We start from the raw sequence: 17,872 nt of genomic DNA, 5'->3' as shown, positions 1-17,872 counted from the left end.
TTAACCGTACTGCGTTGCTCAAAGTAATCGGAAACCTGCGTCTGCGAGACCCGCGGTTACTACATCCAATGAGAAACCTTCTTACAAAATAGTGAAGAGAGAATTAACTTGTATATCCAAAACATTCTGTAAACTAATTTGCATACAAAATCGACTTTTGTGACACAAAATTGAATTTTGTGAATTTTGTGACACAAATTTGAATTTTGAGACACAGTACTGATTTTCGTGACATAAAATTGAAAAATTGTAGTATGTGATAAATTTTGTTAAACGGATTTTTTTGTTGAACAAAATTCACTTTTGAGTACAAAACCACAAGAATCCCATTCGGCGCCCCGTACAAAGCACCCATTCCCCAGACCATTGAATGATCCGTTATTAGGTGATAAGAAAAAAAACAAAAAGAAAACTAATTGTTCATTTTTTTCTTGCCCATGATCGAATAAAAAAACCATCCAAACCATAAATCAACATACGTGGTCAATTTTGAATTCACATTCGTACCTGTTGATTTTACATAGTCAGATTTCAAATGTTGAAACCATATTCTAATGTGAATTTTTCATTTATGGCGACATTTAAACTTACTGTAGCCTAAGCATAATAAATAGAAGAACCAAGGGCGACATAAACTCAAGGATATGGATTTATTTATAATGTTGAACAATGTTCAAAATATATAAAAGAAAAAAATACATAGACTTACAAATATATATGTACTATGTATGTGGTGTATAATTGGGTTCTGTTACTTGATTAATGATTTACCACGTGCCTGTGATCATTCCTTACGATTAGCTATATATCAGCCGAAGTTCTTGGTTGGTACATTTCTACAAGAATCGACTATGATAAAGGTAAGATTATTACTCGAGCTACGCTTGTAAAGGGGTTAAATAAGGCAAAGCGAAAACTACTAATACAATACGAAAATGTTTGAGAGTTGATTTTTGTATTTGCTAAAGAAATATGAAATATGAAATTGCAGATTTGATCAAACACAAAAGAGCATACAAATTTATTTTAGAGAGTAATCAAGGGAACCAAGATTCTAACGGAAATCAAAAGAATGTAATCCAGGGACAAATACTAGACAATCACAAAGAAGGACATTAACCAAAATAGTACATACAAATAAACAAAAGTAAATGAGCAACTCGGACTCCACTAAAAACTTGGAGCATGGACAGGGTGAACCGGAAGGGTAAGCTCCCTCTACTTTTCTTGAAACACCTTCATTGATGGTAAAGGAAAACTATTGACCAAACTTTACGACAAACGTGATGACTTTTTATTCAGAATTGTCAACTTTCCTTTCATCTGTGGCAACATCCCTTCGGCTCCTGCGTATGGAGTGTTCATATCACAACTCATACGTATTGCCAGAGCTTTCCGAAACTACGCAGACTTTTTGTATCGCGCTAGAAGTCTAACAAATAGGCTTCTGGAACAAGGTTATGTTGCTACAAGATTGAAGTCATCACTACAGAAGTTTTATGGTCATCATGAATTCGTGGATCGTTATGATGTATCCATCAGCACCATGAAAACTGATTTATTCAACAGTCATAATTTGCATACTTTTTATGAGCAACTCGGCGGGTGTTTCTAGAAAAGCAGAGGACGCTTACCCTACCGGTGCACCTGGTCCATGCTCCCAGTTTTTAGTGGAGTCCGAGTTGCTCATTTCCTTTTGTTACTTTGTATATATGATTTTATTTACTTTATGTTCTTTGTTGTGTGTGTCTATTTTCCATGTCTGGTCTTTGTCCCTGGATTATATTCTTTTGATTACCGCTATAACCTTGGTTCCCTTGATTACTCTTCCATGTCTGGTCTTTGTCACTGGATTACATTCTTTTGATTACCGCTATAACCTTGGTTCCCTTGATTAGTCTTTGGCCTAAATGCATATATATATGTATACAATATTGACCTTTTTAATCAAACAAATATGATCTTGGTAATAACCAACTCTCAGTGCCAAAGGCACCGAAACTGAAAATACACTGAAGATATGCCGTTGTTCCCTGATTGGCCCAACGACTTTCTATTCAAATGGTGGTTGGTTACATTGGATGCTTTGCGAAAAGTAAGTTTGAATTTGATGAATCATTTAATTACTCTAAAGTGTATACATTCTCATTGTAGATATTTATTGTTTAAGTTAAAGAAAAACAGTGAATTCTGACAAGCTAAAGCATGTAGCAGAAACATATCTTAAGCTATATTGTCATCTATATATTTATTACTCTTCCTTATTGTGATTCTCAAGATGAAATATTAGACGAAACGATTTAAGGAACGAAAACTGATAACCACATTGAGAAAATTTCAAAAGTTTTCATTGAATCCATTACTTGATCATTCCCTTGAGTTATAGAAGGATCATCTTTCTACCTTAAGACATGTAAATGAATTTAAATGACTTCTGTTTTGTGTAAATAAAGAAAAGAAGACCAAAGACGATCATATATTCAATTTGATATATCATGTAATGCGTTTGAATACATTGTACGATATAAACTTTTTTTTTCTGTAACTTATCCGAATATCATATTACAACTACCAGAATTCTATAATTTAATTCAAACGCAAGGCTTTATTATTTTAGTAATTTGACGTCTTAATGGACTTTGTCAGGTAGAACTAAGTTTTAGCATATCATCCACAATATACATTATTTACTTTGTAATAGCTTTTAAATTATGTGGAGATACATGCTTCCCATATGCTCAATATCATGTTGTTGATATATAGTTTTTACTCGTGACAAACAACATTTGATTTTGTTGATAATTAACCGCTATATCACCAATGTTTCGACCAATTGGAATCTGCGATATCTCATATATCACACGTTTTGTGTCTGCGTTAAAAGCTCAACAAACTATATACTTACTGCTGACGTCACTTCCGAAAGATAGAAATTGCCTTTATAGAGAATGTTCATACGTAGGACGTCGCTGACGCCCCGTCCGTTATAGAAGAATGTATGTAAACAATACATTCTAATACATTCTTATAGGTTGAAAAGGGCATTGCTTCGATCAAACATTTTTTTTTAAAGAAATAGTGTTTGAATCAAATAACAATTTAAATTGACGACATTCTGCCAAAATGACGGATTAATGGTAAAACATTTAAGCATTTTCATTGTTTTTTTTACTGATGACAAAGTCTAACACTTACCATAATAGCTTTACAGCAAGATTTTGCTTTTTTTCAGGTATTAGTTGATTTATAACACACACTGATCTATCCTACCGTGGAATGATGGAAAGAGATTATTCAGATTTAGCAAGGTCTACAAAATTCATAAACTATTGCCGTTTAATGGCATTGATTGTGCATGTAGTTCCCGATATCACCCGAAAATATTTTGAGACGCGCATTTTCAAGGACAAAACCTTTAAAGAGTATTTAGAAGAAAAGAGGCACATTTTGCTTCATTTATACCACGAACGACCTTGCTGTTCAAAAGATTGCACCACAGAAATTTCTAAAAGAAAAGTCCTGTCAAAAGAACAGTTTCATCTCATCTTCAGCCCTAAAGATACTTCAAAAGAAATAAATGGTCATGTTATTTACTCAAAAGGAATTGTGATTCAGTCATGTTTTTGTGCCTATAAAGTCAAGGAAAATGTCGGCTTTCATATTCTAGATATAACACTTTCAATAGTCATACTAAAATACTGTGAAGAAGAACTTTTTCGGGACAGTGTCAAAAACTGGATGACTGTTCTGCAAAGGAGCAGAAATGAACTTGCTCACCTCACGGATTTTCGGGAAATAGATGAACATAAATATCAAGAACTTTTTAAATGGATAAAAGAATCTCTAGAAGGTTTATCTTCGTGCATTGGAAACGACTGTAAAAAAAACTTATACACAAAAATTGAGAACATACAGACGTTATCCTTTGAATACGAAATTGATCTGTTTGAAGACCGTATCCATTATGAGTATGTAATGTTCAAAAGGGCAATGCTACAGGTAATTCTGACACGATTATATATAGATTTTCCAAGATACTTACATAGCTTCCACATTTCACAAACAAAATCCAATTCCTAATTACTGCAAATATTTGATAGCTACAAATCTCTATTTAAATAAGTTCTTCTCTTATATATATAATTATTTTTATTTTAGTTTAGCCTATTCACTCCGTGTCAACTATAGTTAAAATGCTGAAATTTCTGATCGACATCATTTAAGTCAAATTTTGGGGGCATGTGCTCCGACAGATCATTGGAATACCTATAAAAATAAATTGTACCCCACTTTAGGCCGATCTGTTCCTATATTTTAAAGCTCTACAGAAAAAAGAGAAGCGAGTAGCCCAGACCTTCAACTTAAGTTTTCGTTATGTAGATGATGTGTTACTAGTATCTCTGGATAATCCTAATTTCAAGGATTACCAAATTTGGTCTACAAACATGAATTGGAACTAGCTAAAGAGAAAACTGATACACCTAGACATGAACTTGTACATAGACGACACAGGACATTTGAAATCGAAACTTTGACAAACGGGATGATTTTGAATTTCCAATTATAAAATCTCCATTTGTTTATGACAGCTCCCACCAATGGAGTATACATTTCATAATTGGTCTGTAACTGCCGTGCCAAATACCTTATATCCCTGGTCTGATCTCTTGTCTGATGACGCGATTACCACATTTTAATGTTAACCTGACAGACAAAGTCTTTTTAATAGGACGTCAAAGAGATCGGATTCTTCTTAAAGCACAGAGGTCGAGTGAGTAAGTTATCCAATTATAGAGTGTACTAATGTTTATGTTAGGTCCAGTGAAAAACATATATAGGTTTATGATAGACAAGAAATATGAAATTATATTGAGATTCAAATAAAATACATGAGCAATACGTTTTAGATTCGTCAGAGAGCAAGTCTACCCAGATACCATAGACTATTAGAAGCGGTGATCAACAATACAAATGAAAGTTCAGCAGTCGAAGATAACGTTGAAAGAATTGGTATATTTTTAAATCGTTTTCTATGATTCCTATGACATATTAAGTTGCTTTATTGAAACATTTGAATCTGAGATCTGACAGACAGATGTATTTCGAAAGGTACTATTGTGACACATTTACAACGAATAAAATCACACTATGATATTTCACATTTAGAAACCGATTAAATGCCTTTCCGGTGATATGAAAATGTTATTTACTGTTTTTGATTGTTAGAACATTATTATTTTTATAAATTCATTTTTGAAAGTAGTATTGATGTACACATTTGGTCGAAGCATTTAAATACCTTGGGTAAAAAAATCAAAGTCATCTATCCCGTTTAGACATATTGCGTAATTGCCGAAACTACGAAAGACTTTTTGTATCGCGCTAGAAGTCTAACAAATAGGCTTCTGGAACAGGGTTATGTTACTACAAGATTGAAGTCATCACTACAGAAGTTTTATGGTCGTCATCATGAATTCGTGGATCGTTATGATGTATCTATCAGCACCATGAAAACTGATTTATTGAACGGGTCATAGTTTTCCTTTCCTCGTTTGTCTACCCCGGACTTGACTTTTTATGAGCAACTCGGCGGATGTTTCTAGAAAAGCAGAGGACGCTTACCCTACCGGTGCACCTGGTCCATGCTCCCAGTTTTTAGTGGAGTCCGAGTTGCTCATTTACTTTTGTTACTTTGTATGTATGATTTTAGTTACTTTATGTTCTTTGTTGTGTATGTCTGTTTTCCATGTCTGGTCTTTGTCCCTGGAATACATTCTTTTGATTACCGCTATAACCTTGGTTCCATTGATTACTCTTAAACAATTCAAAATGCTAAAAAAAATATTGAATATGTGATGTAATATACATAGAAATATTATCGCAAAATAGAAACTGGTAAAAATTATTAAAACATTCCCATCCATCAACTTTAAAAGAAAAGACAGAAGATGACACCAGTTTCGCATATGATATCCATTGTTAGTTTACAGCTGTTGACAGACAAAATTTAAGAACTTATGTCGACAAATAAGATGCAAAATATATTAAATGCAATGAAAATATGAACTAAAACTAAGTACTATTGCAAAATTGCAATAAAAATATAGACTGCATACACTCTATGTTCTCAAGTTCTATTAAATCTGTCTCTAAATTTTTTCTTTGTATGATTGAAAAAAAAGTAAGGTGGAACTACTATTAACATGGCAAAGTAATTATAATATTATCAATAATTATACTGTAAGTATTGGAGGCAGCATATTACTTGCATAGTTAAGAGGGGACGGAGCGAACAAAGGAAGCGAGTCCCCCTGAGAGCCATTAATAATTCATATTATGTACTCTAACCAGCTAAGATTAAAACTTATTTCATTGATTGAAAAAATTAGGCGCAATTGCAAAGTCACATGACGTTTATAGGCATTATTAAAGTTGTGGTGCTCTACCTTAATAGCTGTAATGCAAATATCCTCCTAATGAAATGCACTATACGATTAAAAAAGGATTCTTATGAATGTTTCTACTCATAAGCCCGAGTATTTAACAAGTTCTACCTAAAATGTACTTTAGTACACCGAAGAAAATGTTTCGTGCATCTATATTGTTGTTTGCCTCGTAATTTCAACGAAATGAACAGCTGGAACAATGGCATTCCATTTTGCATAGAATATGAGATCAAAGGAATCATCATAATCCAGAAGCAGATTCATAAATTTTTTTTTTAAATTGGGTTCAATCATGAAATTTATATGCAAAAGGTGGAGCCGGCTATCAGTTGATCATTTACTGTCGAAATTTTGTTTTAAACAAAGTCAAAGTTTGGAGGATGGCTAACGCTAACCCTGGCATCCATTTCCTAGGATCCGTCATTAGTTACTTTAAATTGAAATGTTTAAGTGTTTCTCTAAATTGCATACATATATTACTTTTCTTCAATTATGGGGAGTTGGAACTTTGGCTTTTGTGGGATTAACCTACAGGACAAATTAAAATTGGATTTGACTGAACCTTTTGGAATTAAATTGGTCGGAATAAGAAGGTATCAGTCATTTTCTTGAAAATGTAAAAATGTTTTCTGAAACATTTGCAATATCATTATTGCAATTTTCGGCAAATCTCAGTGGTCATATGACGTCTATCTGCTTCACCTAAATAACATTTTTTTAATGAATAAGTGAGCTGATTATTCGTTCACTTATCAAACTCGAAATGGTAAAAAAACTAGGTTAGATTATGACAGTTAATAAAAATGGTGCAAAAATTCGAAATTTAATTGACCCTTAAACTGATTCCTCTTTTTGGCTTATCTTGATAATATTTTTCATATTTTTAAGATCAGTTGTGTAGCACAGTTAACGAAGTTTTTATAAATGTCAAAGGTAACAGAACTCTTAGGGAAATGATCGCTGATAATGTGTCGGATGGCACAGTAGGTAAGTACAAAATGTAATTAGAAATCATTGAGATGGAATCCATCTTTGTGGGCCTTGCCGTGCCAATTAAGCCATATATATGAAATGGGTTTAGGTGATCTACCCATATGGGAAATATTAAAAGCAAAGATCAAAAGACAAAACAGTTACAGCTAGATAGTTAGAGAGCTGAAATTTAGTAAATATACAATGTACTGATTAAATGTAGGTAAGCATTTACACAGAGACAGGTCTAATATATGTGATAATGAGCAAGTTAATTTAAAATATATAAAGAAAAGTATTCGGAATGTTTCAATATCTTGTCGTATTGGATTCACATCTCAGCATCAGCTGGCTAATTTTCATAATACCAAATTTCGCAGGAACTAACTTTAGGAACTAAAATCGCGAGAAAATCAGCCAAAAACGATGTTATTGTTTTTCCCACCTCCACCATGCATCCTGTCCTCTTATTTTAGTTTCTAAGTGTCTGATATTTTATCAAACATTATATTTGGCTACAAGAATAAGTTTGGGAAGGGACCCCTAATTTGCCTTAAATTCACTTATATTTGTTGTTCAGTATGTTACCATATATAACAATATTCACTGATGTAATTATAAAAAACATGAGTCTCCGCACATCAAAGATTAGAAAAATATGTACTTTTTAAGAAAAAAAAGCTCTTGAAATTTCTATCTTTATTTAATTTTTTTAGAATTGACCTAACTGTTCAGTAATACTTTCTGTGTGCTAAACTTTATAAATGACCTAATCATTGCAGCTATGGAATGGGTACCAGTATTCATGAAGATTGATCTTCCGAATACATGGAACAAAAACAGAGTGGCTTCAGTGCTTCAGAATTATCCCGACCGTTGTGATTTAATGAAAATCCTACATATCTCTATAAAACATTTTGAATTGATAACGGAGGTCGCTAAGCAGTTAATAAAAGAGGTTACAAAAATGAAAAAAGTCATCGAAACATTAATGGTAAAGATGCTAACAGCTGCTGACAAAAAGTTACAAAGTGAAATTTCAGTAAATTTGATCGTTCCAGGGAAGCAATTATTTTCTGAATGTCAACAACCCGACCATAAAATCTCCAATGCTGGTATTGTATTTATTTTTAACAAGACTTTGATAGAGTAATCAATGGAACCAAGGTTATAGCGCTAATCAAAAGAATGTAATCCAGGAACAAAGACCAGACATAGAAAACAGACATACACAACAAAGAACATAAAGAAACTAAAATCATACATACAAAGTAACAGAAGTAAATGAGCAACTCGGACTCCACTAAAAACTGGGAGCATGGACCAGGTGCACCGGTAGGGTAAACGTCCTCTCTGCTTTTCTAGAAACACCCGCCGAGTTGCTCATAAAAAGTCAAGTCCGGGGTAGACAAACGAGGGAAGGAAAACTATGACCCATTGAATAAATCAGTTTTCATGGTACTGATGGATACACCATAACGATCCACGAGTTCATGATAACGACCATAAAACGTCTGTAGTGATAGAAAAATGAGCAAGAGGAAAAATAATGAATTATTAACATCTTGATCATGAATATCCTTTGTCATCTGGAGATTTATACTCTGAATCATAGTTTATTTTAAAAGAGAAAAACGTTGCGATATATGAATGGGGAAAAGTTCGAGAATGAAATTAAATGACTTATTTTAAATGTGAATTATCGAAATTTATTGCACAGGGAACACTCGATAATTCACTACTTTGTATATAATAACAAAGAAATACATTTAGATTTGTATTGTATAGTAAAACAATATGTTTAACAATTTATGGCTTTTGTAATTTTTTTTTTCATGCATGCATTTTTTGTCTTGTATATCTTTTGTTGATTCAGACGGACATCAGCAAGTTGAGAAAGCGGAAATGGTGAAAGACAAAACAAGTGAACTAGCAAAAAAAGTCGAAACAACAGACTCGGGTATTGATAGACTAGTACTTTTATTGTTCTCTTATGTTCGCTTTAATATAGTTATCATTATTGATTGAAAACTGCGTTGTGGATTACAGTGTGTTAAGTCAAAACGATAGATGAGATGACGCTGTTAACATATCTGAAATTATTTCGTGGAAAACTGTAATATGTATCTTGAACAGAAATTAATCGACTAGGCAAATTTTTTGTTGTCGATAATTAGAGATGATCAGTATTTATCCCCGTTAAGATGTATTTTATTTGTTGAAAAACAAGTCCACACATTTGAGTATTACAAATATTCATCATGGCATAAAAACTTCATCTTGTGTATGTTAGTTTTTACTATTTGATACAGAAAAGTGCTTTTTGCTTTTTGCCAAGGAATGTATGCCTCTGCAAATAACAAGATATTGATATTGAAGGCTCATGTAATCATAATGATCCATAATTGGTTCCTTATGAATATAACATGAATTAAGCTTATAATGGTAAGCAAGGGAAAGAATAATCGGAAGGTACACACCCTATCCTTTGTACCTGGTTTGTTCCTGAAAAAAAGTCTTACCATATATAACTATTTTTTAGTGTGTGGAATTTTTCCTACATTTTTAGATTTACAAGCCAATACAACTTGGGAAAAAAGTTCATACATACACCAACTGAGTATTGAACAAAAGAAACCAGGGAATATAACAACTTCTACAAATCCAACTGAAATAAAAGGTATATTCTTATCTATAATATGCTATGCACTGCTAAATATTAATGTTGTACAACTGTACTACATAATATCTACATCAAGCGAGTTAAATAAAGTATATTATGTTTTAATTGCAGTAAAACCAGCCTTCATCGAACCATCATAAACTTTAAACCTGTCTGAAACAGACAACTATTGAGGTCCCTTCAGTTAAAGTGAATTTTGTACCTGAAAGGGTAATTAAGGGAACCAAAGTTAAAGCGGTAATTAAAAGAATGTAATCCAGGAACAAAGACCAGATATGGAAAACAGACATACACAACAAAGAACATAAAGTAACTAAAATCATACACACAAAATAACAAAAGCAAATGAACAACTCGGACTCCACTAAAAACTGGGAGCATGGACCAGGTGAACCGGTAGGGTAAGCGTCCTTGGCCTTTCTAAAAAAAACCGCCGAGTTGCTCATGAAAGGTCAAGTCCGGGGTAGACGAAAAAGGAAAGGAAAACTATGACACGCAGACTTTTTTGTATCGCTAGAAGTCTAACAAGTAGGCTTCTGGAACAGGGTTATGTTGCTACAAGATTAAAGTCATCACTACAGAAGTTTTATGGTCGTCATCATGAACTCGTGGATCGTTACGGAGTATCAATTTGCACCATGAAAACTGATTTATTCAACGGGTCATAGTTTCCTTTCCTCGTTTGTCTACCCCGGACTTTTTATGAGCAACTCGGCGGGTGTTTCTAGAAAAGCAGAGGACGCTTACCCCACAGGTGACCTGGTCCATGCTCCCAGTTTTTAGTGGATCTCGAGTTGCTCATTTGCTTTTTTGTTACTTTGTATGTATGATTTTAGTTTCTTTATGTTCTTTGTTGTGTATGTCTGTTTTCCATGTCTGGTCTTTGTCCCTGGATTACATTCTTTTGATTACCGCTATAACCTTGGTTCCCTTGATTACTTTTTAAGTCGGGATTTTAACTGAGTATGTGGAATGGAAGTATACAATGTTGAAAAATCATAGGTTTTAATGCTACTGTATTCTGATAATAGTCTTGAACTAACTGTCTCCAAAAGATCTGTCCAATTTTTCAGGATTAACATTAACATATTCTGTAGTCCAAAAGAAATTTGGTTTCAATAGTTTAATTCAAATATCATTGTCTTCTTTTTAATTCATTTTATTTGTATTTTATTAGAAGAAGTTGATTCTGAAATTACTTCATTTTTAACAAAATTTCCTCTCTTTATTCTACTTAAAGACTGAACGAGAACTGTGACACATTTATATAAGATGTACTCGACACTCAAAAAAAAGTATTCAGATATTTATGTACGAGGGAAAAACTTTTCTGAACTGATATTTGCTATTATGCCTCGTCTACATTAGCCCCAAAAAGGAGAAGAAACGTTACTTGTGCGTATAATTATTCAAACATCCAACACATACTTCATGATTTCTCGTATATTTTAATACATATGAAGAGAAGACAAGCGCACACCAAGAAAGTTCTACTACTTCTTTTGATTTGAAAATACAAGAAAATGATGGAATATTTCCTTTGTGCCTAGTATATAGTTTATCTTGAACAACCCTTGAAGTAACCATTTGTATTTGTAGAGCATGAAAAAGAGAATAAAAGGAAAATAGTATCAACAGAATACAAAACTCCTACAAATAAGATAAAACCTCAAGCTGAAGCTTTACCAGATTTTTACACAAGCATAATTTATGAAGACAGATCATCACCTGTGCAATCAGGTATGAACAATTTCTATCAAAGTAAATACTAACCTTCTTAACTGGCATTAAGGAATTTGTATCAGCTGGGTTTCCGTTATTGTGGTATTTATAAAACAATGACGCAGTGCTATCAGGAAAAAACGTGAATAAGATTATCACCATATTTATCAAAAAGTAATCAAGGGGGAACCAAGATTCTAAAGTTCTTTGAAGGAAGATGGGATGTATGTAATCTCTGAAACTATAGTATTGTTTATGGCATCATCTATATAGCGAAAACTGAGATCAACCCCGGAAATAATTTTTTATGAACAACTCAGCGGGTGTTTCTAGAAAAGGAGAAGACACTTACCCTACCGGTGCACCTGGTCTATGCTCCCAGTTTTTAGTGGATCCCGAGTTGCTCATTTGCTTTTGTTACTTTGTATGTATGATTTTATTTACTTTCTGTTCATTGTTGTGTATGTCTGTTTTCCATGTCTGGTCTTTGTCCCTGGATTACATTCTTTTGATTACTGCTATAACCTTGGTTCCCTTGATTACTCTATCAAAGAGTCTGGCTAAATTAATGTTTCTTGTTTTGGATCACAACAGCTACGTAGTCAGCATCAAAGGTGGGCGAATTGTTCCTAATTTGGATTGCCAACCACCTGATAAAACACGTCCACCACCCTGGACAAAGATGTTGCCAATAAAAAATTCCAGCATTTGACAACATCCTCGGTATATATAGAATATGATTTGGAATCGGTTTTTTTTTACATATTTGTATCTAGGTAATCTGTCTTTTTTATAATAACAACAAAGTACAATATTTTTGAGTAGAGGTTTCAACCGAGTATAGGGAATAGTAGTAATTAAGGTTGAAAAATCATATCTGTTGATGCTATTATATCCCGATAATAATCTAGCATAAAGGGTTTCAAGAAGATTTTTCGAGGTTTTTGATTTACACGATCAAAATACAGCATATTCACAATGTTCTTCATCAATAACACAAGAGAAATACTTTCATATTTCCCAAATACCGACTCAAATTCCTGCATCCTCCGAGTACCAATGCCTTTTCGTGGATGAATCTATTTTTTGATATTTAAATATTTGAATAACTTTTTTGTGTTAGATGTCTACTAATTGTTAGTTGTATCCTAACAAGCTAAGACTTTTACCGATTTCGAATCGACCAGATATGGTCGACATGAGTTTTTTTGCCTCAACATTCCGTGGAAGGAAAAGAAAAGTAAAATATCAAATGTGGAAATAAATGCGTTCCAAGCTAGTTTGTAAGTTTTGCATGAATAAGATATCTTTGACCAAGCAATATTTCCTTTTTGAAACTAAAATTGGCATGAGCTCAGGATCTGGGTATTGGAGCGTTAACTTTTGAAAATCAGATTGTGACAAACAATCATTAAGTCGACATGGAGCATAAAATACTTTCGTACCCTGTGGCAATTGGATGCTTTATCATTGATAAGCGTGATTACGGCATGAAACCGGCCTTTTCAATTCAGTGGCTTTTCAAATCCAACAACAGGGATACACTCGATAAAGTAGCTTTCGTTAGTTCACAGTCTTCCAATTCACTTTGCCAAAAATTATCCGACCTAAATGAAAGGTACTAAAATTTCTTTTGACAGCGATAAAGTGTTCTAATCTAAACATTGTAGAATTTCGATGCAAGTCCAAGCTCTTTTTTTCATGTCTACTAATAGTCTAGTATGACGTTGAATCTCACTGAATGACAAGCTGACGCCAATAATTGGAATAAGTAACGCTAAAACGATTACTAGATACTTTGAGTACACCCAATTAAGCATTTGACTCCCTAACAGAACCTTTTCCTGACTGGAAAGTACCAGAAAAAGAACAAAGACGCAAAGTCTTAAACGATTTCAAAGTGAGAAAATTTCTTTTTTCCATTATTGAACGAGAGCAAACCACAATTTTTATTTTAACTTCTTGTTTTTTTCTCGTAGCATACTTCTATATATTCTATCGCAATCAAGTTAAGAAATAACATTTATATGTCTAGATCATGGAAAAGAAGCTACAATATGTCAGGAAAAGTTAGAACAGGTAGATGGAGCTCCTGAAACAAATGATTCAGTTGAAATTGAACAGGATTTTGACGCAAGCGTAAAGTATAATGGGGACAGGTCTTCATCTCAGTCAGCAGGTATTATCGGTTGTTTAACATCGTAACCTATATTTCATTAGCATTTCTATCAAAGTTGATATAAACCTTCTATATTATTTTATGGCATGTGAGAATGATGTCTATATCTCTACTTGGAATTTAAGAAGTCGATATTACAGAAAAGATATCGGGAAATCGACCTAAGTTATCAAAGTTATATAAAAAATACATTAAACAAATTATCTTCACTTTTAGACACCTGCAACGTATTTAATAAAATAAATACTACCCCAGACTTGACATTTTATGAGCAACTCGACGGGTGTTTCTAAAAAAGCAGAGGACGCTTATCCTAACGGTGCACCGGGTCCATGCTCCCAGTTTTTAGTGGAGTCCGAGTTGCTCATTTATTTTTGTTACTTTGTATGTATTAGTTCAGTTACTTTATATTATTTGTTGTATATGTCTGTTTTTCATGTCTGGTCTTTGTCCCTAGAATACATTATTTTGATTACCGATAAAACTTTGGTTCCCTTGATTACTCTTTTAAACTAAATGTGTAATAATTGTGTTTCAAATGATATAAAACTAACAGGTATGAAGTAATAAAGATTGATACACTTTTCTGGTGACTCTTTGGATTTTCAATTGAATAATATTAGTAATAATAGTTATCAATGTCTGTATCGCACCCTTCCCACTCAAAAGTAAAATTGCAATGCAACTATAAACGCCATGATTAATCTTTTTTATAAATGATATTCCTATATTTTATATGAAAATTTAAGATCTGGTTATCTTTATTGAGTAACTCTCCAAAATAATATTGGTAATATCGTAATTGATTTATCAGTTTACATTTTCTTTTTTGTCATAATTAAGTTACTTCGTAAAATTGTAATTTTTTAAAATTTTAGATGCTGTTGCAGCTACGCCTCGGCGCTTTCTTGGGACGGGATGTGACCAAATAGGACATTTCAAATTTTATCTTAAGAGGCAGGTAAAGCTTTCGAAATTATCCGACTGCACTGCTGCTGTTTTACATGGAAATAACATTATTTTTGCCAACAGTTACACTAAAGCAATAGTGATATATAACAGCCAAGGAATCATGTTAGAGGAAATTGCAGTCCCTTATGGAGATCCTTTTGGGATTGATATCTATGTTAACAAATTATACGTGTCCATGCCTGACCTTACGTATATAAATGTTATTAACTTGATAAGCAAAGAATTCGAGGAACAAATCTCTGTAGATCGTTATTGTTTTAGTCTCGTTTGCAGTGAGAAGATATGTGTTTTGGTTCATAGTGCAAATGGTCTTATATTCATTAATCTGGTGACAAGGGACCGCATTAGAATTTGTCAGGACAAAACAACTGAAAGGGATCGTCTCTGTAGTACTGATGGTGTAATTTATTACTCAAATTTCACTACAAGAATCATAACAGCATATAGACAGAATGGACGCAAGCTACGTTCTATTCAATTGCAGTGTTCTCCACTGGCGTTGACTTCGTTTGATAATGAAAACATTTATGTTATCTGCAATGATACACATGTATATAACATATTTGTAGATAAACAAACACATGTTTTGAAATGCCAAAAAACAGGTTTTGAGTCCTTAAAATATACAACTCCGGCATTTATCATGTACCAGAAAATATTATCCAAACTCTTCATTCTTGACAAAAGTAACAAATTGTTAATTTATGAATACATTTCAGATCAATAAATGTACAATAAGTATTTTACCTATGTATAACATAGTGTTTCTGGATATTGTAATAAAGATGTGTTATGATTAATTCAATAAATCTATATTCTTATGGTAGCAGTGAAATCAAAGTTAACAAGACGCTTTGAAAAAACTTTTGATTCTTTTAATTTCTTTATATATTTATACTCATCTCTCTTATTACGAAGATTGTTCAATGAACTCTCATTTATACGTGTCAAGTACATAAAGCTGACCTTAAAGCGGAAAGCATTATAGGTATGTAAAAACTGATTGGCTTCAATATTCCTCTGATACAAAATAAAATTAAATGTAGTAAAATGAGCAAAACTATTCATTGACTTCAGTAAAGCTTTTAATTCATTTATGTGGCTCTTCATGTTTAAAGCGCTTGTCAAATTTGTTTACCAGAAAGTTCCCATAAAGTAATCAAACTGTTATGGATCAAGAAAATACAAACTCCAGATTAAGCGAACTTGAAATTAATACCACTTTTTTCAATAACTATGACATATAGCGCTTTACACAAGGTCTGAGGAACTAGAAAAACTCTTTATTTTAGAAGAAAAGGCATCGTCAAATTTTGCAAATTTAAGACTGATTTATTCAACGGGTCATAGTTTTCCTTTCCTCGTTTGTCTACCCCGGACTTGACTTTTTATGAGCAACTCGGCGGGTGTTTCTAGAAAAACAGAGAACGCTTACCCTACCGGTGCACCTGGTCCATGCTCCCAGTTTTTAGGGGAGTCCGAGTTGCTCATTTACTTTTGTTACTTTGTATGTATGATTTTAGTTACTTTATGTTCTTTGTTGTGTATGTCTATTTTCCATGTCTGGTCTTTGTCCATGGATTACATTCTTTTGATTACCGCTATAACCTTGGTTCCCTTGATTACTCTTAAATATTTATACATACAAAAATCAAGTTACTTCATCAAATTTTACCGATAAGAAAACTTTCATTTATATGGAAAATCGCAAGCAATGAAGATTGTTTCAATTGTTAATACCAAAGAATAATAAAATAATTTTTCATTAAATGCAAATATATAGTAGATTACTAGAAAGGTAAACTTTTTTTTCAAAATAAAAAAAATTATACTCACGCTCTTAACAACAATAATTTGATTCTAGGCTACGATATTGACAGAATTAACACTATATCTGACTTAAAACATTTGTTATGTTTCACACTACCGGTTAATTCTCTTGCCCATTAAAACAAAAGTAAATGTATATGTTCGCCGTCTTTACATGAGAATAAATAACAGGAATATACTGTTTTGTAGTAAGTGTTTCGAAGTAATTGAGTAAGTGTTAGTGTATTTTTAATATTGAGCTTAATTTGTTTCCTGTGTAAACATGTATGTTTCTATTAAACGTTACAAAGAGATACCTATTTTCATTTAGATGTCAACAAATTATTCTCGTTAGAAAATTCAAGGAGTTGATAAACGTTCTTATCAAATTTGCTGTAGAGCGCTTTTTCATAAATTGAAGAAAGCGAAAATAGAAAGACATTGCATTCCTGTAAGAGTGGGTTTAGGATATTTCTGTCTTTGGTCATTTGTCATAAAACGCGTGCGTTTTGTCAGAAGGTCACTTAGTCGAAAAGCTAAAACGATTTTCAAAATTACAAGTATGATAGTTTTAAAAAGGGTTTTCAGTCTATCCATGACAAATATTTTCTCGCGAAATGATAAAATTTCTTAAAAATTTGTATTTGCCTAATAACTACTACATTATCGAAGACTCAAACTAAACTATACGAGAAACTCGGTGACATCTTAATGAACATCGTCATATTTCTTTTCGTCTGTGTTATGTGGAGTTCTTATATCAAGGCTCATACGTTAGAACCCACTGAAGCTACGCGAGTTTTTTTTCGCGCTAAAATTTAAGGACAAAGTAATGTCGATGGTGTACTCCATTAGAACACATTTGTGTACAATGTCGTAATTTTCCTAATTTGTTTAAATCAAGATACTATATAAGCTATTCTGTCTTTTTTTCTAGATACGTACAGGACACTTACCCTATTAGTACTTCCTGTCAATACTCCAAATCTTTGGTGAAGTTAACTAACGTTAATATATGTATTTTTTTTTTACTTAACCGTTATCACTCGTGGTATTTTGTTGATTATTTTGGGTTAAGTCTTGTCTCCA

The 17,872-nt window shown here is 32.8% G+C and overlaps 1 protein-coding gene across 6 annotated transcripts; it reads left to right on the top strand.

Annotated features, from left to right (window-relative positions):
• The first annotated feature begins 554 nt into the window (after positions 1–554).
• Positions 555–15,800, top strand: LOC148610960 (uncharacterized). 6 transcript variants are annotated; one of them, XM_088590907.1, is made up of 11 exons: positions 555–860; positions 1,985–2,095; positions 3,233–3,999; positions 4,908–5,010; positions 7,335–7,433; positions 8,201–8,533; positions 9,295–9,378; positions 9,988–10,098; positions 11,701–11,841; positions 13,859–14,002; positions 14,881–15,800. In XM_088590907.1, exons 3-11 carry the CDS (start codon positions 3,277–3,279, stop codon positions 15,699–15,701), a joined length of 2,559 nt encoding a protein of 852 aa, XP_088447033.1. In that variant the 5' UTR covers positions 555–860; positions 1,985–2,095; positions 3,233–3,276; the 3' UTR covers positions 15,702–15,800. The 6 variants fall into 6 exon arrangements, with proteins under 6 accessions (XP_088447033.1, XP_088447031.1, XP_088447036.1 ...); XM_088590905.1 differs by lacking the exon at positions 1,985–2,095; XM_088590906.1 differs by lacking the exon at positions 555–860 and having other exon boundaries at positions 875–2,095.
• Positions 15,801–17,872: the final 2,072 nt, after the last annotated feature.

Source organism: Perna viridis, chromosome 7 (assembly GCF_037379345.1).
Source record: "Perna viridis isolate PV_CMFRI_1.1 ecotype Kerala chromosome 7, ASM3737934v1, whole genome shotgun sequence".
NCBI lineage: Eukaryota > Metazoa > Mollusca > Bivalvia > Mytilida > Mytilidae > Perna > Perna viridis.
The sequence above is the reverse complement of the archived record's forward strand: the minus strand, read 5'-3'. Positions and strand labels throughout refer to the sequence as shown.

What these genes read in the sequence shown, in the direction of transcription:
- LOC148610960 (XM_088590905.1), top strand. Translation starts at nt 3,277, where the DNA reads ATGATGGAAAGAGATTATTCAGATTTAGCAAGGTCTACAAAATTCATA. An exon ending in ATCATCACCTGTGCAATCAG is followed by an intron (nt 11,842 to 13,858) that starts GTATGAACAATT and finishes TTATATGTCTAG; the next exon opens with ATCATGGAAAAGAAGCTACA. An exon ending in GTCTTCATCTCAGTCAGCAG is followed by an intron (nt 14,003 to 14,880) that starts GTATTATCGGTT and finishes TTAAAATTTTAG; the next exon opens with ATGCTGTTGCAGCTACGCCT.